The sequence below is a fragment of the Chelonia mydas genome, chromosome 8, assembly GCF_015237465.2.
Source record: "Chelonia mydas isolate rCheMyd1 chromosome 8, rCheMyd1.pri.v2, whole genome shotgun sequence".
Classification (NCBI taxonomy): Eukaryota; Metazoa; Chordata; order Testudines; family Cheloniidae; genus Chelonia; species Chelonia mydas.
Window position 1 is genome coordinate 76,012,241 of NC_057854.1, and position 24,260 is coordinate 76,036,500.

The 24,260-nt window shown below is 40.9% G+C and overlaps 1 protein-coding gene across 7 annotated transcripts in view; it reads left to right on the forward strand.

Annotated features, from left to right (window-relative positions):
• LOC114021517 overlaps positions 1 to 24,260 on the forward strand; it is a 201,641-nt gene that overhangs the window by 14,765 nt on the left and 162,616 nt on the right. For 6 of the 7 annotated variants that reach the window (XR_006292632.1, XM_027830917.3, XM_043552710.1 and 3 more), the window contains one exon: positions 14,598 to 14,719. Coding sequence is in view for 6 of the 7 variants with exons in the window: in XM_027830917.3 (XP_027686718.1) it covers positions 14,598 to 14,719 (122 nt within the window). In the remaining variant the exon portion in view is untranslated. Of the gene's footprint in view, positions 1 to 7,332; positions 7,475 to 14,597; positions 14,720 to 24,260 lie in introns of all 7 variants that reach the window. The other variant, XM_037906007.1, reaches the window with a different exon arrangement.

Here is a 24,260-nt window from a genome sequence, read left to right on the forward strand (position 1 = left end):
AGAAAAAAAGGTAAGGGCTATTGGATCCAGTGCAGAGGCATAGGCTCTCCATGTAGATGGTCCTGTATCTCTGGCACATACTGAGATTCTTGTGGATCCCATGATATCTGCAAATCCTGGGGGTTAGATCTTTGTCTTTCAAATACTGCCCCAAATGGAAGAATTCTTATGAAACTTGGCAAGTTTCTTCTGCCCCTTTGTAGGTTATTCTCATGTGGGGGAGAATGGAGCCCTAAAATGGCACCAGTGGTCACCACTATAAAGTTTTTATTTCCACAGTCCTACAGAAAATGATGTATGTACAGCAACATGAACTTGATTTGGAAGAAAATTGATTTAAAAAGTAGAAGGTGTCTTAAAGATTTGTTTCTTGTTTTATTACTGGCATCTGGATATGAAAGGGCATAATTTAGGTAGCTAGATCTAACTGGCATTTTTGATGTACTCTATATACTGTACTTATACCCACACCCCAACAGCCTCTCATACTGCACCCCCATTCCAGACTTATGTATATCATATGTTACTGTACTTATCTTGATCCCAGTTGATCTTTTATTTGTAAGCGTCAGTAATATTTTTTTTTTATTTAGCTATTTTAGCTATCTGTGCATGTTAAACAAGCATAGGATCCTGGTAAAATGACATAGGTGGAAATATGTTGCTTCCTTATACCCTCATAGTTTCTTCCACATTTATAACTAATTGCTTTATTACTGGACAGATACACATTTGCAGTCTCACCCATTGCTAAATGGCATAGCAGAAAAGCTGTGGTGGTGGTTTTGTTTTGTTTTTTAAAAGCAAGGCCTGCAAAAACAGACAGCTGCCAATGTCTCTCAATCCAAGCTTGTCCATAGGAAGTGGCAGAATGGGGACTCTGACTGGCTTCATGTGGAACTGGCGGTGTCTTCTTAGCCCTCCCGCATAGGGAGATGGTGATAGGTGTCCAGCAGTAAACAGTCAGTGTCAGTTTTCAGCCATGCCTTATGTGCCCAGAGGCTGTAAAAGTAGGAGGAAGAGGTGCTTCTGGGGATTTCATGCTCTCTGCTGGTATCAGTGCCCTTCGTCGGGGTTGGGGAGAGCAGGCTGTGGCCCTGGCTGGACTGCTCTTACCCCTTGCTCCAGTGATGAAGCCATGAAGCTGTTGGTGTAATTTGACTTAGGGAAATAGGCTGTTTCTCCCTTAGCTTGTGTAGGCAGGGAAAGTGGGCTGCCGTTCAAGCTTTGTGCTTCTTAGTGGGACGTACTCTCCACCACTGGTATCATAATCTAGGACCATCTCTCCTCCTTGCCCGCTAGGGTTACCAGCCCTCCAGGATTTAATTCCTGGAGACTCCAGGAATTAAAGATTAATCTTAACTAAAATTTGTCATGTGATAAAATTCCTCCAGGAATACACCCAACCAAAACTGGCAACCTTGATCCAGTGGTGCAGCAGCCTGGTTCCCAGGTGCTTGCCTTACCCATGGAAAAATTTCCTGCTGTCCTCTATGTTCCTACCATGGTGAGTACCTCATGGCCCACTCTGCAGTCCACATTCAGGGAAAACTGATGTGGGCACTTGTATACCAAGATGAGTACCTTAAGCATGGTTAAGGCAGACAGAACCCTGTATAGACTGCAAGATCAATCCTTTAGGGAGTGACAGCAGTGAATGAATGTCACAATGACACATAAAAGCCTGCTACTTTACTTATTGTTAATCGGGGCTGTGCTGTATATTTTGTCATCATGTGCTCATTTTACAGATTACTGGGATACACCCTGAGATTACTCAAGAATATCAGCTGGTGCTCAACAGGGCTGCCTGCATTCACATTGTGTCCTGCATTGAGCACATTACACTGATCTGTATTGGTTTCCATTTTGTTTGTAGGGGAAGTGTAAAGTGTTGTTTTTAACCTTACACTGTAGGTGGCTTGGTCCTGACTGCCTCTCCATATGCGATTTCACAACAACTGATATCAGCTGAGGTGCAGCAAGCTACCAATTTAACTGGGATAGGGCTTGTAACAGGGCATTATCAGGCAAAAGTCCTCAGCAATGTCTTCCTACAGAGCTAAATGTAAAACCCATCTTTTCAGCCATGCTTTCCTGTAGAAGCACCCTCACTTTCATACTTAGATCACTATCAAAACCAAAACCAAGGCTACTTCTTGTCAGCAGAGAAGGGTGAGACACATATTATTGTTGACCCTTTTACTTGTGGAAGGCACTCAGACACTATAGTGATAGGCACTATGTAAGAATCTAGATGCATATGCAGCAGGAAGATTTGTAATAGGGCATTATCAGAGAGCGGTCCTTGAATCTGGAAATTACGCTCCTGTCCCTGGGATCAGGAGAGTCCAGACTTGTTGACCTTATGGGCTCAATGCATGGCCTATTTATTTCCCTGGCTTTTTCTGATGAGGCAGGCCAACTGAAGTAAACTGTTTTGAAGGGGGGGAGATTTTAGTTTGGTGGTTTGGGGGTTTAGTGAGTATCAGTCCATTAGAATTTAATATGATTATTTAATAAAAATTGCACAGGCACGTAGAATTTGGGATTAAGTCTCTTTGGTAAAGCAAAGCAAATAAAAACAATTATTACAGTAATTAAAGTTGTAGGGTTTATGGTTTCTCTATGAATTGACACTCAGTCTTTGTTCATGGGAGTGGGTGGAGATAGAAGAGAGAAGGCTGTTTGCATACTGATAGGGCAGGATGCAGCTGGGAGGAAGCTAGAAACTCTGTCATGGAGTCTGCAAACAATCTACTGACATCAAATGGATGCCAGTGCTTGCTTGAAATCAGTAACAGGGAAGATAATGGAAGGAAGACGAAATAAGGGGGGGAAAAAAGTACTATCCATTTTTTTCAGCATGCTGCCCTTTCTTTGACACATACCAGTTTCCTGTGTGTTTGTATGTGTGCGCACGCACATACGTTTTTACCCTACTTAGTTGTGTGTCAGCTTCCTACCAAGTCCCAGAAAGCACCCCTTGGCTGGCCTCATTTTTTAACTCAGTAACTTATTACAGTAAAGTTGAAGTTAATAGTTTCTGGAAAGATGATAGCAGTCTGCCTTTAAATGTACACACTCTGGGCTAAATGTTGAGAAATCACAGGTATGTAATGCAAATCCTAGGTGTGCCAGCCAAGCCTGTAGAAAAAAAGCTCATTAGGTTAATCTCTGGTTGGGTGACTAATGCAAAGGGAATGAGGTACTTTCCTCCCTGAGACTGCAGAGATTTTGACATAGCTTTCAAAGGGAATGTAGCTGGTCACTTTGTGCAGTTAGGTATGTTATCTGGTGCAGAAACCCTTGCTTTAGACCTCAGAATAGCGTAGTAAATGAGACACACATAACAGCACATTCCACACCAGGGCTTAAAACAAAACCTCACACCCAGTTTGGACGAACTGACTTACCTAATTATCCCACATACTTTAAGAGCATTAAGAGCCGCAGCATATGAGAACTGTCTTACCTCCTGTTTTGCTTCTTGAGCTTTGCCAGATTTTTATGTTTGAAGACCCGTGTGTATGAAGCGATGCATTTGTTACATCCTATCCCAATCTTGTTTCCACAGTGACTTCCACATGTAACTTTAGCAAAATGCCTTGCTGCGCTAGCTTACTAGTGCCATGCATATGTTAGTAAGGAGTAGCTGAAGAAGCGTGATTTTATTGATCTGTGCAGTCTTTCTTGGGTAGAATACTACTTACTGCTAAAGACAATAGGATTTTATTTTATTTTTTGTTGCAAGTGTTGTAATCAGCAAATAGCAGTCAAAAATTTTCAATGGTATGTAATCGTTAGCCCCATAAAAAGAAAAATAAATGGCTGTCTTAGCCATAAACTACATGGAATGGACTACTGACACACACAGAATCTCACCATAATTTATGGTATTCATCATGTTGCACTGCATTCCAAGTAATTTACCATGGCAGTTGTAGTTTCAGATTGAAAAAAATCTTTGTATTTTCCTACCTCCACCAATTTTTAAAATGTTTTTCATCTGTATTACACATTTTATTCTAGGTATTTTATTAGTCCTGGTGAGGATATTAGCAGATCCTTCTAAAACTCTTGCCAATTTTCAAAGAGAATTAACGGAAAGGGTAGGTTTCCCTGATAATCCTTTCAAAATTAAAATATAACACCAAAACATTGTTTAAGTGACACTGAGGGTCTGACCTAAGCCAACTAAAGCTGGGAAATTCAAAGTGAACAGCTGACACTCTCTGGTTAAGTGCTCATTGTGCTTATGTATTGAAGCCAGAAACTGGGAAACCTCAAAAGATTCAGAGGTCAGTTCAGTTCAGATAAGCATCCAAAAGTTTGGATATTATCTCAACCCCATTAGTCTGGAGAATGGGCTAGAAAGCTTCAGGATCAGGCTTTCTTGTGAGAAATGCAGCATTTCCTCATTGATCCGAACATGGCGGCAAAATGAGGATTGACAGATGCATAAAATCCATTCATGTACCAGGCCACAACTTTTAGTAAACCTAAACTCAGGGAACAGGTACTACATGCCCATCACCCATACTCTCCTATACAAGGCATTAAGTGGTTCCACTGTGGGGTTTATAGGGCTCCTACCATATCATCCGTAACTTTGCATGGCTCAACTCAGCTCACTCGAGTCCTACCATCGCATGCTTTCTACAAGGGAAACAGAGGATGCAGAAGTGTGGGGACCTCACGCTGTGAGGGCCACAAGGTCTCAGCCTTTCCCATGAGCCCATCAGCAAAATCACTGGCCTTTTGTGTCAGCAAGCCCTTCATTTTGTCCTTTTAACCGCACTGGAAACTGGCTGCAAGTTGTGAAAAATTATCATGGCAGCCAAGTAACTTAGGTATTTATTAAGCACATTTCTGCTTAACCTACTATGGCTCAAATGTGCTGCAAAGAAGGTGAAAAGTCTTCCCAGGCCTCTGCCAATTGGCTGTATGGCAGAAAAAATTCCTTTGTCCCCCAAGCAGGCAATTAGCTAGACCTTCAGCACCTGCAAGGCCGGATTCCCATGCCTAGTTTAGACTCTAGATGGTCCATGCTCTGCACCCCCTTCACATTCCCCCACCCATTGAGGTGGGTGGGTGGAACTTTTGGTCAATTCATGATGAGAATGGCTCTGTTGGAGTTTCTTCCCCTCTTAGCAGTAAAAAAGAGCAAGGAGTTACACAAAATATTTTTAACCAGTAGAAATGGACCTGAGCCACAAAGTTGGGAGTGCTCTGATCCCACATTATCTTTCTGACCCATCTTTATTTAAAAAATAATTTTACTACACTTTCTGAAAATAAAGGTTCAAGTTTTGTCCTGTTTTAGTTTTGATCCAAATTGTGCTACTCTACTTTTATCCAAACCAGTTTACCATACCCACATATCCAATGAACTACTGTATTAGCTTCATACACTTATCTGATATAGCTTTCAGAGTAACAGCCGTGTTAGTCTGTATTCGCAAAAAGAAAAGGAGTACTTGTGGCACCTTAGAGACTAACCAATTTATTTGAGCATAAGCTTTCGTGAGCTACAGCTCACTTCATCGGATGCATACTGTGGAAAGTGTAGAAGATGTTTTTATACACACAAACCATGAAAAAATGGGTGTTTATCACTACAAAACGTTTTCTCTCCCCCTACCCTACTCTCCTGCTGGTGGGGGGAGAGAAAACGTTTTGTAGTGATAAACACCCATTTTTTCATGATTTGTGTGTATAAAAACATCTTCTGTATTTTCCACAGTATGCAGCCGATGAAGTGAGCTGTAGCTCACGAAAGCTTATGCTCAAATAAATTGGTTAGTCTCTAAGGTGCCACAAGTACTCCTTTTCTTTTATCTGATATACAGGCAATACTTGGGCACAGCAGGACTTGTAAAAAGTATCTCTTATAATACTCCCATAATTCATGTGATTTGTATATCATTCTAGGAGTTCACATTAAAACTCACTAAATATTCATTCTGACTTATCTAAGAAATATCCTGTGATGTTTCACAGCGCTAGTCCTTTAAAATGGATGGCAGATTTTTGTACAGAAAAAGGAGCTTTGTATTCCCATAGCATTTACATTTTTCTTGAATAAGCTAAAACTCCAGTTAATTTGAGGCAGAAGAAAAGCCTTGCCTCTCAGCCACTAGCACTAAGGTTAGCCCATATTTTACTGAACTGTTGCAAGTAGAGCCTGGAATCACTGATTAATGCCAGAATCTCCTTTTAGTTTCTCTCTCAATGCATTACTTTAAAATTTGCATAATTGTTTAAAGTTGCACATTTTGCGGATACTCAAGTTAAGTGGTACATGAAAACACATTACATTACATTACTGACAGGATCAAAACAGAAAGTGACACTTTTATGCAGTTGTGTATTTTGTGAATCAGGCCTGTAATTGGAATGTATTAAGGATTTCCTTGACTCTCCCCTATGCTATTCCTCCCCAGCTCCCCCCCAAAATAATCCAAGTAAACTACAAGGTATTTAACACATTTTAAGCTGTCCAGTTCTATGTAGTTCCTTGTAAAGTAACTTGGAATGATGATTCCAGCTCTGTAAGACATGTTCAGACAGAAACTCACACATACACATAGCAACACAAAGCACGAACCTGTTAAGGATTTCACCTTTTAAGAAATGACAGAATAATTACAGGACAACATGTCCTTCATGACTAAAAACAACCAAGCTAAAGTGCTTTCAAGGCTGGCATGGCCTACTTCTTTACTGGCAAGCTGCATAAATCATAAACTGTTAAGGGATTGATTCATGCAATATGTGATAGAAGTCAATATAGTATGTGTGCATGTAAAATATGTACAACACATGCAGATACTGATCTAAATTCAGTTCTTAGTGATACATGTGAAAGAGCATACCAATAAATAGATATAATATAGTCTAATATAAATATAAAATATCCAGGATACCAGTCATGCTTTTCTAATAAAGGGTGCATAAGTGCTTCCATTTTAAACCCTCTTCATGAGAGATTTTTAATGGCTGTCAGTTCAACCTCAGGCTGAAACTTGGTACATAAGAAGTTCTCAGCCCTGCAAGAATGTTTCTGGCTTTGTAAAAGACAAAAATTCTGTTACCTCATTTTACCTATTTTTTGCCTGGATGAAGATTTAAATGTTGTGGTTTACAGTGTTTTAAAAGAAAAAAAAAATCTTACTCTACCTACACACACACACATTAAGGCTGTATTTTTATAAATCTGTGTTGGCACGTTGAGGTACATTAATGGTCCTTGGAGGGTCAGCTTGGGTGGATAAGTGGTAAATTTTCTTGCAAGCATCTGTGACCTGATATGCTACCATTGTCTTTCAGATACTGTGGATATTCTATCCTAGTAAAGTGGGGTTTCCCTTTCTGTACATTCTACTGTTCAGACTGCAAATATGCTCCTGTTTTAAATAAGGCCAAGGGAATCCTGAAGGATCCAAATGCAAGAGTGACCCAACCTCCACAGGTTTGTTCGGAGGTTAAAGAAATAAAATCTACAAGAAAATTGTACCTACTCCAAACCCTGGGAACTTCTTCTCCCAAGCTTTAACTTAGAGGGACAAGGGGCCCTTCACAGAGCTTCTGTTTGTGCATGAACAATTTTGCACACAGACTTGTAGACTGTTTTTGAGCACAGTTATCTGCATGTGCAGGCATTAGATTCTGTTTTTTGTTCATGTAGATAATAGAATTTACATGCACAAACTCATTTGGGCTTAGTAGAGCTTGGGAGAACAGGTATTTAAGGTTTAGAGGACAGATGTACGGTAGGGGGCTGGTGGGATATTAAGTTGCTGGGTTTGGAATATTGAAATAGAGATGCCACAAAGTAAAGATGAAGGTACAATTCTCATCTGTGTCTGAATTTCACTGAGTACGAAAGGAATTTAAATACAAAGAACAAAGTAACAATAGTATTAAAGGTATGCAGTGGAGTTGGCACCCACCTTTTGCAAGCATCCCCTCTGGTTGGATGTTTGTGTCCTTTCAGGTCTGGTGATCCCTTTCAGAGGTTCTCAGGCAGTTTTTTCAGCAGCTGAGTCCTCCTGCCAAGTCTCTCACACTGTTTGCATGTGAACCAGAACAGACCCCCTTCAGGGTATACCATCCACCAGGGCCCATCTCAGTACCCCTCTGGTGGTATCTCTAGTCCTCCCTGAGCTCTATCTTTAAGTAGTCCTAGCCATGGTATACAGCCAAATCCCCAGGGCTTCCTCCTTGAAGACATGCTCTTCCTGCGGCCCTTCCTGGACTCAGTCCCCACTAAGTCGCAGCAGCCAGCCAGGAGCTCCTTCATTGCTCCCCTGGTTCCTGCTAGCAAACTGGTTTTGGCTCAGTCCTAGCAGCCAGCTAGGAGCCTCTCGCTCCCCCAGTCCCTGCCCACACTAAGCTGTCTGTGGCCCTGCTTCTCTTCCAGCCAGGTACACAGTCCTTTTTTCTCCAGCTCCAAGCAGAAACTAACTGCTGCTCTGTTCTGCAGCTCCTTTTATATGGCCCTCCTGCCCCCCAGTTGGCTGTTCCAGCAGCCCCTCTGATTGGTTGCCTCCTCGCAACCACTCTAGGCCACTTGGACGACCTCTTCTTCACTCCTTTCCTGGGATGGGTGTGACAGAACCCTGAGGCCTCCAGCAGGGGACCTTTGGACCTAGTCCACCCCATCACAAGGTGATTTTCCATTATGAAGGATAGCATTCATTTGAGATCCAAATTTTTCTCTCTTTACACATACTAGTAATTTTCTCACCTCTGGGGTCCAGTTCAGTGACAGCCTTTCCACTGCCTTTAATGTGATTTCAGTTGGACCCTAATACCTCACCTTATTAGTATTAGAATTGTTAAATTATTCAGTGGAGACTGTAGACCATAATAGGCCAGATCCTCAACTGGTGTAAATCTGTGTCGCTCCACTGATGTCAGAGGAGCTACATCAATTTATGCTAGCTGAGGATCTGGCCCTGTAGGTTTAGATACATAAAAGGGAATTTATATCACTTCAAAATCCTTAGTCTCCTATTTACCATCAACACCCTCACATTTAGGGAATTTTGCATCTAGAGCCAAACTTTGCAGTTTAGATCCTCATCTAATTTCAGCCCATGACCTAAACTGGAGCCATTGCAGGTTGAGAACTATAATCGGGGATCCAATTTAAATTGGCAAAAGCCAATAAATTATGGTATCAGGCTGATTACTAGACCCAGTCCTACATTCCTCACTCAGACAAACTTTTTGAAATCAGTAGGGGTCTCCCTGGTGTCAATGGGAAGTTTTCCTGAGTAAGGACTTCACTTTATTTCAGTGTTCAGCTTGTATGATATCAAGACCACTACAGCAATGCGCCATTGGGAGAAATATGGTTGGAATAGCAGCCTTAATTCTGAATTTCTTGGCTTGTCAGTTCATTTTATATATCATTAAATTGTTCTGTGAAGGCGTTAGCCACATGTGTCCCATTAGAGTCATTGGGCCATATTCTCAGCTGGCGTAAATCAGTGTTGAACCATTAAAGTAAACAGAACGCTGCTGATTTTCATGAGCTGAGTATCCAGCCCATTAGGAGTGACGTGGCTATAAAACCTTGCATAGCACTTTGGAAGCGGTACCCCTTCAGTGCTGCTGCAATGTAGTTTTTATGATATTTATGAGAAACCCACTTTTGTGTGGCTCAGAAGCACTAACTAAATCCCATCAACTTTATACCATTCCCACTCCATAACTATTAATACTAATAATAACTAATGTTCTAAGTTATTGCTATCCGCTGCATCTCCCAGTGTGTGTTTGTCTGATTTTTTGCCTGTTTCTTAGATTGTAACTGTATTTGTCTTGTTCTGTATATGTACACAAACATACAGAGAATGCTATTAGCAGGGATTGTCTTGTACCGTGCAATATCCATGCTTAACAAATAGTGTTCTGTATGTGTGTGTAATACATAGAATACATTATTAGTGGGGGCTATCTTTATTTGTCTTGTGTGACAGGTGTAATCCAGGTGCACACACACATGGATAATATTATATACTAAATGCCTTGAAAAAACAACGAGGAGTCCTTGTGGCACCTTAGAGACTAACACATTTATTTGAGCATAAGCTTTCATAGGCTAAAACACGGGTTCTAGCCCACGAAAGTTTATGCCCAAATAAATGTGTTAGTCTCTAAGGCGCCACAAGGACTCCTCGTTGTTTTTGCTGATATAGACTAACACGGCTACCACTCTGATAAATGTCTTGAAACACCCTCATTCCTTTTTCACTTGGTAACTAATGAAATTATACTTAGGCAAGAACATATTGTGTAAGCAGTTCCAGTGTCTAGACTGAACTCCACTGGACTATTGGCTGTGCCAATGATTTGGCATAAACAGTTGAGGTCGTTTTTTCTTACAGGCAAGTCACTGGAAAGTGTGTTGCAACAATTTCCTTCCAATTACCTTCTTGGTGTGGAGGGTGGGGATTCATACTTAGTGAGATGTAGCAGTAAGTGTGCATGTGCTTTTCTGTTATATGCTAGCTAGATCTTTGGTAAGCCTAGGAAGAATATAGCGACATCCATTTTTCCAGCTGCACAAATAATGGCAACACTGATCTGTGACCAAATGGTTTCTAGCAATTTTCTTTTTATATTCCATGGTAATACTGGAAAAATCTACCCCTAACCCAAACAAATCTTTTGTATGCCATATGTCTCCATTTGATAAATAAAATGTGTGGATGGTTGAGAATGTGAGACAGTATCACTAAACATACTGCATATATACCCCACTACAGTTTCAAAATACATAAGGGCATTCTGGGCTGGAAGCTATATAACCCATCTACATCTGTTCACTTACATCCAAACCACTAGCTACACATGGTAATATATGTATCTTTTTTAATCCATGAAGGGCCAGATTTTCAGACTGGCTCTTAGGAAGAAGGAGGGAAAGAGTGGGAAGTCAAGAAAAGATGAGGGACTTTTTAGTCCGGAGTGTGTGGCAATAATATCCAGACATGTCACCACATTAATTCCATAATGCATACTTCTAGTAGCCATGACATTGGGAAATTTTTTTTATCATTTATTCATATAGCTTCTTGTGTTGCTCAGCAATGTAGTGTCTGAGTGCCTAAGAGAAACCAAGGAAACGAGCAGAAGCTTCAGATTGTAGTGTGGCTCAGTTCCAGTAAATAAAAGTGAAGTAGCATGCATCATCCAATCTGAACATTCCCCCTATTGTTTCTAATGGGTCATTGCCGATCCAGTCAGGACTGAAGCTCTGGCTTTAGACATCTTGCAGGATTGCATGGAGCACATCCAGAACCCAGTGATGTTTGCTTTGGGGCCCCTGACCATGGCCTGTTTAATTATTGATGCTCTGGCTAAAAACAGCAATAAGAAAAGGCATATTTTAGTCTTTGGAGAGCTGTTTGGGGAATGGAGGGGCGGGAGACTTCCTTTATATAGCAATATCCCTCTTCGTTGAAATCTATACAATTATAAAAAAACTGATGATTGCCGGCCCTTGTGTGCATCTGTATTTAGACACAGGTACATGGTATGCTAACTAAACCAGCATAACTTCTCTTAATTTTTTGTATATATATATTTTAGTCATTGCATTTTAGATCGTAATCCTTACCTAACTTGTTAAATTTTCATTAGGTATTTGGTGCCAAATTCAGGGGTGATGTATAATTTGGATTTCCATGCACTCATTTAGACTCTGTGTGCCTTATTCAAGTTGGGGTGTGTATGAGCATGTTTATGAATAGATATGAATCTAAAAGGTATTTTAATTTTGAGTAAAATGCACATTAAGGGGGTAAATTATGTTAACTTTGACTCTCTCTAGACTTTAAATTAGAGCCAATTAAAATTACATATAAATTCTTGAAAGCCTATTCCATAGTTGTTTCTACATATAATACTTAGGACTAAGGATAGAAAAGGGTCCAGGTGGCCTGCACAGAGTGTAAAAGGAATTCTTACTCCCCCTTTCTTCCTCAGGATCAATGGCCAAGTCTTGGGCCACTTAGGAATTTTTGTCTTAACTGGGTTGCCCGTTCCTACTCCTTGTTTAAATTCACACCCAGGAATAAGTACGGTGTTAGTTTTTTCCTTCCTAGATATGGATATACAGCTCAAAAATATGCAGGGAGATCAGAGAGGAGATGCTTTTCCAAAGGGTGGCAGACAATGTAGAAAAGGGAAGGAAATAGCCTCAATGGGAATGTAAAACATATCCTCATCTCTAAAAGTTTTTGAGAACTTAGAAAATTGTAAGTGCAAGTCAAAAGTACTGTATGTTCCCAGGCAGCTTTAATTTGCATGACCAGCACTTACCTAGCACAGTCCTATAGATGTTGGATGCCTTGCAGAATTAAATGGGTCACATTTAACTGTTCTTCAATAATTGATCCTCTGTATTAGGCATAAACAGGCTTTTTATCAGCTGTCAAGTGTCATGTCTTCTCTTTTCACTACATTTTCTTTGAAATTCATTTTCTTTAAATTCATTGTGGAGACAAGGTGTGTGGGTAATACCATATTCATTGTGGCCATTGCAAGGAAAGTTCCATTTGCTAACAGTGTCTGGGTTTCCCCATGCATTCCCTATGCCATGTAAGTATAGGCAGTGGTGAGCTGGAGCCGGTTCGCGCGAACGGGTTGTTAAATTTTGAAGCCGGTTTAGAACCGGTTGTTAAAGGGGTGGGCAAACTCCGGCCCGCGGGCCACATCCAGCCCACAGGACGGTGCTGTCCGGCCCGCCTGAGCTCCCAGCTGGGGAGGCTACCCTGGCTGAGAATCCCTTTTTAATTTTCACTCACCCGGTGACGCTTCGGGACTTCGGCGGTGGGTCCTTTACTCACTCTGGGTGTTCGGCGGCACTTCGGCGGCAGGTACTTCAGTGCCGCCGAAGACCCGGAGCGAGTGAAGTACCTGCCGCCGAAGTGCCGCCGAAGACTCGGAGTGACTGAAGGAACCGGTTCTTCAGATTTTGGCAGCTCATCACTGAGTATAGGTGCTTATTCTGTACTTCTCTCATGTTTCTTTTTTTCACAAATGATTGTTCTTTAAATGCCAAATTGCCCTCAGATGTGTAAACATGGCTCCTTGGAAGTCAGTGAGAGTTGGGTGCTTACATCTGAGCAAAAAATGTGGCCCTCTTAGATGCCAGTACTGTAGTACAAATCATGATGTCTGTTGCACTTTTCTAAAAGGTGTTTGAGTAGATTGAAATTGATTATCCTCATTTTGTCACATAAATCCACAGTGCTGCCTCTGCCCATGGAGCAGCAACATGTGATGTGAGGGACAGTTGTTTTTCAGAAACCAGAAAAGGCAAAATGATGAGCAGCCTTCAGTGCAGATAGAGGTGGCAGGGGCCTTTTATCACCCATTTCACAAAAATCCAAGTATTTTCTCTGTGATTTCCATTGGGATTTTTCTTTGTGATACATTACATATTAAGAATTGTTTCGTTCCCATTTGTTTCTGGAAAAGAGATTCCTTTCCCAGTGTTCAAATCTTTATTTAAATAGCATCAAGCAAACTACTTCAGAAGTTAGTGCCTGAGTATGTAAGTATACTTGTATTTTGGATATTTTTTTAGCAGAATTCCATGAAGCCATTGCATCCGTTGCCAAATACAAGAGCAGCAGTTTAAAAAAGAAAAAAGCTGGCTTACACAAAGAAAGCTTTAAAAAGCCATCAGCATATACTAGCATTCTTTATTTAATCATCCTGTCATTAAAACTATGCTTTGCAGCAGAATTCGAAACTGTAACATACTTCGAAGAAAGTCATAAAGAGCCAGACTTCCAAATTAATTAAAACAGCAGGTGCAATTTTGTGTGCATTTGGATTGCACAGGTTTATACACGTAAGATTTTGCACGTGCAAAAAATAGTTAATTTATGCTTGCAAATGCAGTAGGCACAAATCCACAAATCCAAGTTTTTGTGGGTGCAAAAGCTTGGATGTGAAAAACTGAGGATCAAATTCTCTGCTGATGTAAATGACCACACTCCGCTGACATCAACAGAGCCAATTTGCACCAGCTAAAAATTTGACTGGTTGGGTGCAAGAACTTAAGCACAGTAAAGGCTCGATCATGGAAAGTGCTGAGCACTCCTAAGAAGTGTTGGGCACTCTAACTCCCAGTGATGTAAGTGCAAGTTTAACACCTCAGCATGTTGCAGGACTGAACTCTAAATTACCCCTTCAATATCAGAGGCTGCTTTTGATGCACCTTCAAAAATTAGGCCCAAAATGTTCATTCTTTTTTAAAACAAAAAGCACTAAGATGCACAATGCACATTCTTTATAAGGGGATTTCATGGGACAGAAATGTATTTTTCCTGATAGATTGCCTTTAAGGACCCTTTTGAACACATTATCTCCACAATGTTCTTTAAATTTGACTGTTTAAAATAGAATAAGTTGGAAAACTCCCTTCAATGTGTTTTCAATTGTAGACAATGGCACTTTCATCCAACAATTTTGAGGAGATAACTTTTAATTGCAATAATAAGAACCACATGGGCTATGATTGATGCAAACCTGATGTGTTCTCTTACTTTATTAATCTTTTTAATTAGAGTCAAAAGAATGCTTTATCTGTCGAGAAGGAGACGAGATGGGTCGTGACGCTCTGCTGCACTTCTGTGACTGCAAAAACTTGATTGCTCACCAGAAGTGTGTGTTAACCTGGATACAAAAGGTGAGGGAACTAATGCAGAATATTCTCTTCCATCTTAGATTTTCTTTCACTCTGCACAGTACACCATATGTTGGTGTACTGTTATGATGAGCTTCCATTGGTTTTATTTGTGTTCAGTAAACCTTTTACAAACATATGGTTACAACCTCAAGTTCAGGGCGAGAAAAGGAGGTGTCGTTTTAAAACCTCCAGATGTCAGAGCACTTACTGACCAAGGACCCAATCCCACAAGATATTGAGAAAATCCTGTAAGGTGCTGTGTACCTCAATTCCCATTAGTTTCAGAAGGAGTTGAGAGTGTTCAATTCTTCACAGCACCTTGTAAGATCAGATCCCAAGTGGCAACAGTTTAAAGCCGTTATGGTTTTGTGTGTTGTGGACTATGCAATAAGAGCAAGATGTGATTTGGAGGGGTTTCCACAGCTGTTGTTTAATTTGAAGTAGATATGGTGAATATTTTACGTCAGAACTGGTTAATGTGTTCACAAGCCCGGAACATACGAAGGGTTTGGGTTCAGTTTTCCCCATGGTTGTAACAAATGAAAACTAATAAGTAAGGTTTAGGTTTCATATATTTACTTGGGGCTTCCTGGCTTCCCAGAATTGTGAGCCGGACTAGTAGCCACACTGGAAAAACACCATGTGACTTTTCCCTTTTATTATAATTGGTTTTTATCATTCTTCATTTTATTAGTATAATTTTTTCTATAGTGACAATGGTGTGTAACTAGGCACCAAACCAAAAAGCAAAGGCAAGACCTCGGTCCCAAAAAGCTTACGTTCTAAAAATATTACATATCAGGGCTTTGCAGAGAGAGAGGCATAAAGTGACACCGTGTGGGTTAAAGAGAGGGAAAAAGTACAGGAAACGTATAAACTTAAGATCTTGAAAGGAAACCCAAAGCTACTGAGTTATACCTGGTTTTTGTGGTCAAAGCCACACATTTAGCATATTTCGATACAAAGCCCATAAATTAGCCTAAATCAGCACAATAAATTAGTGAACCTTGGCAAAATGTTTTGCAAACCTGGACTCTGTTTCTCATTTGTAATGAAACAAAAGAGCAAGCAGTTTTCAGATTTTTGGAGTTGTGTGAACGTTTTGCACAGCTCTAGCAACAACATATAAATTATATGGATTTCAGCCAGTGTTGTGGCTTGGTATTTTGTGCTAGAATGTTAGTACGTTGACTTTGGGTCTGACCCAAGCCCTTTGAAGTCAATGGGAGTCTTTAAACTTCATTGGGCTTTGGATCAAGTCTCCTGTTGTAAGGTGCTTTCTGGTGCCAAAGTGGGGAAGAGGGATGTTCTGTTGCCTGTATTAGTTGAAGGAAGGCAATGCAGAGAAATATGAACTGTTAAAGAAATACTTGCCAGATATTTGTGTTCTGTTCCCCCCTCAAAATAAATAAATAAAAAAAAATAAAATGGACTGGGTTTGGTGCAGGGGGTGGGCACGGAATAGCCTGTTATTTCTTTTAACATCAAGAGCCTGATACTTAAAAGGCTGCCTATATAATTGGCTCCATCTTTGCAACTACAATTAATTGCAGGCTGAAAATTACAAGTGCAATTAGTTGTTGGTGCAAATGCTAATACATCTGCCTCCCTGATTATGGGCTGGTCTTGAGAGGTGCTGAGCATCTCTTCAATAGGAGCTGCTGATACTCAGCACCTTTTGGGATTAGGCTCTATGTCTGCAAGTTAGGTAATAAGATTGCTTAAATGTTAATATGTGCAGCTGTAAAACTGGAGGATAAGTTGAGACCATTGTAAAAATTTGATCTTTTATTAAGTTTACTGACTAAATTGCTATTTTTAGTCAAGCCAGTTCAGGCAGCCCTAGCAAAAGTAACTCAGAACACACAGTATCAGAGGGGCAGCCGTGTTAGTCTGTATCCACAAAAACAACAAGGAGTCCGGTGGCACCTTAAAGACTAACAGAGTTATTTGGGCATAAGCTTTCATGAGTAAAAAAACACCTGAAGAAAAGATCTGCATCTGAAGAAGTGGGTTTTTTACCCCCAAAAGCTTATGCCCAAATAAATCTGTTAGTCTTTAAGGTGCCACCAGACTCCTCATTGTTTTTCAGAACACACAACTCCCTAGAACCACTCTTTAATGTAACAAGAGCGGTGCTAGGGAGTTAAAATATCCAGAAAGTCTGTATTTGTTTCAATCTGTCATACTCAGCATGGGGATGTGTGGTGAAAGCATTGAGGGGGTTATTGCATCCTGGGATTCTAGAAGGGTGCCCTGGCAAACATTACTACACACATGTTTGTCATATCTAAATTATTAAGCAATTGAATTTAGCAATAATGACCATGAATTAACCATCTGTCAAAGATAAGAAATGTCTACTTTAACCCTCAGGCTGCCATAGATGTCTTTATATGGTGCCCACAACATTCCTTTGGTTGCCAAAATGGAAAGTGGCAGCAGCCCAAAAGTTAACTGAGGGGGATACATTCCCTTCCACGTTCTGAGAAATGATTTGCTAGATTGTTTCAGCCAAGCTTTAGCCATAAACTAGGAGTCGTTTCTGCGGATTGTTTTGATTGTGAGAAAGAATGACTTCTTTAGATTGCAAATAATTTTGAATATTTCTCCCTTTCTGAGAATCAGGGGAGTTGATTTTTAATGTTACTTGAGATGTGATATATGTTGTATAGAAGCTCAGAATTTGTGAGGCCTTCTGGGCCCTCAGTATAAATTTTCCTTTCCTTCATTTCAACCCATTGTCTAAATGAGGCAACTAGACCTTTTAAAAGTAGGGTATCAGCACCTCCAAACAGCATTGGAGCGGTCTGATACCACTTGAATATTGTGGATATGTACTTGCCTATATTGTTAATTCACCAAATCAGGAAGTTGAATTGCATACTCAATACCAGAACAAAATTTCCATAGAAATGAATGGAACAATTCATTCTAAAATAGACAGCAAGTACTAGTCGATGACGTCAAGTCATTCATTCATCTATATATCATTATTTTTACTCACTGCTTTTTACTCTAGGGGAACTTGCCTCCTTACACCTATTCTTTAACCTATGTTCTTTCACGCATAACCTTCCTTTAGGTTTTTCTACATATATTACTGAAAAAAAAAAATCCAGTACTTGTGTCACAGATAAACTATGCACTCTGAGCTGGATGGCTTTTTATTGATATTTTCAACAAAGTTTCCCATATTTTGTCAGAAAAGTTTTATCGTGACTTGCACAATTATTTTTAACCTATTTAGACAGTACATGCCTGTAGAATGGTAGAAATACATTTGGTTCTGAGGTAGTTAGGCATCTTTGTTTGTACAATCAAGGTTTGTTTACATTTTCTCATCCTCTAGCAAAATAATCAGGAGTGCTTTAAGACTTCTTTGTCCTTACAACTTATATGAACTTCCTTATAGAATTTCAGAATATTTAACAAATGTCTCTTGGCAGGAAAAACAAAAGCAAGAGTTTTAGGTGGCTGCGGTATCTAAAATTGTTTAAGTGTTTTTGTGTTCCCTGAAAGTACAGTAGGTTGTTTACTTATTGCTAATACCTAAAATAATTACATTCTTCACACCTGTCTCTTGCAATACCTAAATGTAGGCACAAGACATGATCAGGTGGAACCTTTCTTCTCTCCCAGTTGTGAGGCTGCCAAGGTCTGAAACAGCCTTCAGTAACTTGGAGCAGCCAAGTAACTGTTCTAAGTTATGCTAGCTATAGTGGTCACATAAATTTGTCACTCTGTATGCCTTTATTGGAGGAATCCTCAACTGCCTATTTGATATAACGAGGGGCCTTTTGCACAGCTGGAGCAGGTTTGAGGATCTAGCCCAGGGTCAGAAAACAGGATGAAGCAGCTAAAACTGTTCATAAAATTCTCTTCTCCTATGTCGAATCTCTGTTTTGTGGATACTCAAGTGGAATGGTGTGTCTGCATTTATTTATCTAGATAATTGTCCAGAAGATCTTCCTTCAAATTCAGATCAGATTTTCTTTTTTCTTCATCTCACCTTTACAGGGTTGCCATTCTGCTGCTCCATGGCAAAGCTGCTATAGAACATGTGGACAGTGTAAAAAGAAACATAACTTTTCCTCCCTAGTTTGTAGTGAATATAGGGGGATCATGCTTCTAGTGTTTTAAAGATGTCCCATATTATGGTACATAAAGTCAGTATAGGGTGGATGTTATATATTTCTGTAATATTCACCTAATGGATCCTGCACTGTGATACCAATGTAGGATTTTGTATTCTGCATAATTTTTGTACCAAAAATATTATATGATGCAGTTCCTTTAAAAATAACCTTTCCTTGTATTTTTTTGTACAGTCCTTCTATTTCCTTGAAATGTAGGTGGTCACCATAAGTTAACATTCTTTTTACTCTCCCTACATCTGCTATGTGTTATCTGGTACGCACCTCTGACCCTGATATTCAACACAAGAATAAGAACAACTGCATCCTATTCAGCTGGCTGCTTGCACTTTAACTCCAAATGATCAGTGGCTGTTGAATTAGCATGTGCCAGGAGCAGAAATTGCTGAGGCAGCATCAGGACTATTCAAACAGAGCTCTTCCACCTTCTTTTACATTTTGGATAATTAAGCAGGTCTCCAGGAATAAGCATGTCAGCAGAGTATATTTAGGAGAAAACTTTTATATAGACCAGGGTTAGGCTTTCCTGAAATAAAACAAGTCTAATATTGACTCATAACAGGAAGAAATTTGACAACAAAATATTTGTTTTTCTTACTTTCTGAGTCAATACATTGTACATCTACATAGAGAATCTGTATCATTCCCTGCAGAAACATTACTCTCTAAAACATTGGAGGCCTAAACTCTGGATTAGTAGCATTTTATTCCAGGACTAATCTTATTGACTTTGATGGGGCTATTCATAGAATAAGGTGCAATTCACTGTGAGTAAGAGTATCAGAATCTGAACCTAAATGCGAAGGTTCCTTTTGACCTTATCACTTCAAAACCCTTCTGATATTTTCCCTACTCGCAAAGAGGAATTAGAATGGCTTATTTGGACCCTGTTGTGGAAGAAATTGGACTGCTGTCTTGCCTGCCAAGAGTGGAATGATTAAAACTTTGGGAACTGCCCAAAATAGAAACAGAATCTGTTTGTTTGTTTCTCAGACTTTTTGTCCTTTCTTCTTCCTTTGATTGGTGAGGTGTGAGGGAGTAGCCTCTTTCAGTCCAATAATTCTCAAACCCACAATTTGAATTTTGAATTAGTCAGACAGTGCTATTTGCCGAACAATGTGGTTGACCTATGTGATAATCTGCAATGTTCTGTAGTATTCTACAAGACCCTCAAACTCTCCTCTGCCATATTTGATTCCCTCTGCAGCTGCTATTGAAGTATTAAAATGCAGATTTGAGAACTTGGCAGTGAGGCAAGGAGTGTGTCTTATTGCCTGTTTATGGCTGCCAAAACATGTCTGTCCCTTGGTGGTTGACAGTAAAGCATATGGTATTTATGCAGGTCCCAAGTGCAAGAGCTCATTGTACCAATGCGTCTGCCACAATTTTAAAGTGATGGACTCACACCAAGAAAAGCTGTTCTGATAATGGTGACAGATCAGTGCATGTAGGTACAAGACCATCATCTGGGCTACAAATGTGGGAATACTTAGTGACTCAGATTTTTTTCTTAAATGGCTGTGCTTCTTCACTTGCCAAGTATATAGCTTTATGCATATCTGTATTTATATTTCACACCATTGACTAGGGAAAAATAGGTGCGGAATATGCTAATTATATAATTATAAGAGTATAGTACACCCACATGAAGGATGGTGAGGAAAAACTCAGTAGAACTCATGTTAGGAAATAAAAATCCATGAATGACTTTTAGACTGCAAGCTCCCCATTCTGACTACAGTGCCAGCCAGTCAAAGGTGAATTCAGATGACACTGTGAAGGGGATCTGTTTTCCTGTTCCCAATGTGTGCCTGTACATCTAATAAATGTATGTTTGGAGTAGGCAGTTTTTTATTTTACTAGCAGGTTAAGATACAGTTCTTAAACAGGTGAGCTTCTCACCCAAAATCAATTTTTTTTGAGAAAGGGCATACTGAAACAACAAGGGTAGCAAAGAATTGTAGAGGTATTATAAAGGATGTGTCGAAAGAATAGTAAATATGGCAGGCGACCAGCTTGGCTTAACAGTGAAATCCTTGCGGATCTTAAACATAAAAAAGAAGCTTACAAGATGTGGAAGATTGGACAAATGACCAGGGAAGAGTATAAAAATGTTGCTCGAGCATATAGGAATGAAATCAGGAGGGCCAAATCGCACCTGGAGCTGCAGCTAGCAAGAGTTGTTAAGTGTAACAAGAAGGGTTTCTTCAGGTATGTTGGCAACAAGAAGAAAGCCAAGGAAAGTGTGGGCCCCTTACTGAATGAGGGAGGCAACCTCGTGACAGAGGATGTGGAAAAAGCTAATGTATGAATGCTTTTTTTGCCTCTGTCTTCACGAACAAGATCAGCTCCCAGACTGCTGCGCTGGGCAACACAGCATGGGGAGTAGGTGGCCAGTCCTTGTGGAGAAAGAAGTGGTTCGGGACTATTTAGAAAAGCTGGACGTGCACAAGTCCATGGGGCCGGATGCGTTGCATCCGAGAGTGCTAAAGAAGTTGGCAGCTGTGATTGCAGAGCCATTGGCCATTATCTTTGAAAACTCATGGCGATCGGGGGAAGGCCCTGACGACTGGAAAAAGGCTAATGTAGTGCCCATCTTTAAAAAAGGGAAGAAGGAGGATCCGGGGAACTACAGGCCAGTCAGCCTCACCTCAGTCCCCGGAAAAATCATGGAGCAGGTCCTCAAGAAATCAATCCTGAAGCACTTACACGAGAGGAAAGTGATCAGGAACAGTCAGTATGTATTCACCAAGGGAAGGTCATGCCTGACTAATCTAATCACCTTCTATGATGAGATTACTGGTTCTGTGGATGAAGGGAAAGCTGTGGATGTATTGTTTCTTGACTTTAGCAAAGCTTTTGACACATTCTCCCACAGTATTCTTGTCAGCATGTTAAAGAAGTATGGGCTGGATGAATGCACTATAAGGTGGGTAGAAAGTTGGCTAGATTGTCGGGCTCAGCGGGTAGTGATCAATGGCTCCATGTCTAGATGGCAGCCGGTATCAAGTGGAGTGCCCCAAAGGTAGGTCCTGGGGCCGGTTTTGTTCAATATCTTCATAAATGATCTAGAGGATGGTGTGGATTGCACTCTCAGCAAATTTGCGGATGATACTAAACTAGGAGGAGTGGTAGATATGGTGGCAGGTAGGGATAGGATACAGAGGGACCTAGACAAATTGGAGGATTGGGCCAAAAGAAATCTGATGAGGTTCTACAAGGATAAGTGCAGGGTCCTGCACTTAGGACGGGAGAATCCAATGCACCGCTACAAACTAGGGACCGAATGGCTAGGCAGCAGTTCTGCGGAAAAGGACCTAGGGGTGACAGTGGACGAGAAGCTGGATATGAGTCAACAGTGTGCCCTTGTTGCCAAGAAGGCCAATGGCATTTTGGGATGTATAAGTAGGGGCATAGCCAGCAGATCAAGGGACGTGATCGTTCCACTCTATTCGACATTGGTGAGGCCTCATCTGGAGTACTGTGTCCAGTTTTGGGCCCCACACTACAAGAAGGATGTGGAAAAATTGGAGAGAGTCCAGCGGAGGGCAACAAAAATGATTAGGGGTCTGGAACACATGACTTATGAGGAGAGGCTGAGGGAACTGGGATTATTTAGTCTGCAGAAGAGAAGAATGAGGGGGAATTTGATAGCTGCTTTCAACTACCTGAGAGGTGGTTCCAAAGAGGATGGTTCTAGACTGTTCTCAGTGGTAGAAGATGACAGGACAAAGAGTAATGGTCTCAAGTTGCAGTGGGGGAGGTTTAGGTTGGATATTAGGAAAAACTTTTTCACTAGGAGGGTGGTGAAACACCGGAATGCGTTACCTAGGGAGGTGGTGGAATCTCCTTCCTTAGAAGTTTTTAAGGTCAGGCTTGACAAAGCCCTGGCTGGGATGATTTAATTGGGGATCGGTCCTGCTTTGAGCAGGGGGTTGGACTAGATGACCTCCTGAGGTCCCTTCCAAGCCTAATATTCTATGATTCTATGATTCTGTGATCATAGAATCATAGAATCATAGAATATCAGGGTTGGAAGGGACCCCAGAAGGTCATCTAGTCCAACCCCCTGCTCGAAGCAGGACCAAGTCCCAGTTAAATCATCCCAGCCAGGGCTTTGTCAAGCCTGACCTTAAAAACCTCTAAGGAAGGAGATTCTACCACCTCCCTAGGTAACGCATTCCAGTGTTTCACCACCCTCTTAGTGAAAAAGTTTTTCCTAATATCCAATCTAAACCTCCCCCATTGCAACTTGAGACCATTACTCCTCGTTCTGTCAACTGCTACCATTGAGAACAGTCTAGAGCCATCCTCTTTGGAACCCCCTTTCAGGTAGTTGAAAGCAGCTATCAAATCCCCCCTCATTCTTCTCTTCTGCAGACTAAACAATCCCAGCTCCCTCAGCCTCTCCTCATAAGTCATGTGCTCTAGACCCCTAATCATTTTTGTTGCCCTTCGCTGGACTCTCTCCAATTTATCCACATCCTTCTTGTAGTGTGGGGCCCAAAACTGGACACAGTACTCCAGATGAGGCCTCACCAGTGTCGAATAGAGGGGAACGATCACGTCCCTCGATCTGCTCGCTATGCCCCTACTTATACATCCCAAAATGCCATTGGCCTTCTTGGCAACAAGGGCACACTGCTGACTCATATCCAGCTTCTCGTCCACTGTCACCCCTAGGTCCTTTTCTGCAGAACTGCTGCCTAGCCATTCGGTCCCTAGTCTGTAGCGGTGCATTGGATTCTTCCATCCTAAGTGCAGGACCCTGCACTTATCCTTATTGAACCTCATCAGATTTCTTTTGGCCCAAACCTCCAATTTGTCTAGGTCCTTCTGTATCCTATCCCTCCCCTCCAGCGTATCTACCACTCCTCCCAGTTTAGTATCATCCGCAAATTTGCTGAGAGTGCAATCCACACCATCCTCCAGATCATTTATGAAGATATTGAACAAAACCGGCCCCAGGACCGACCCCTGGGGCACTCCACTTGACACCGGCTGCCAACTAGACATGGAGCCATTGATCACTACCCGTTGATTTGATTCTAGGACTGAGTTTGCACCATGTTAAAAGTCATGAAAAAAATCTATCTTTTGGCTCCCTCCTGACTCTGCCTATTTTAATATGTGGTTTGGTTAATCTGAAAGGTAGTTCCCTGAGTAGGAGACTTGGGTTTCAGGCATCACATCAAAATTGTATGTGCTTAGGGAACATTCCTGAAGTGTGTGTGGGCTTGGGGGTTGGCTTTTCTTCTTCTTCTTCTTCTTCTTCTTCTTCAGAGATTGGAAATTATTTGTGGTGGAATTCTTCTGGGTTATGAATTATTTTTTACAACTGTTAAATAAATAAATACTATGGGCTGATTCATCCCCAAGTAGCC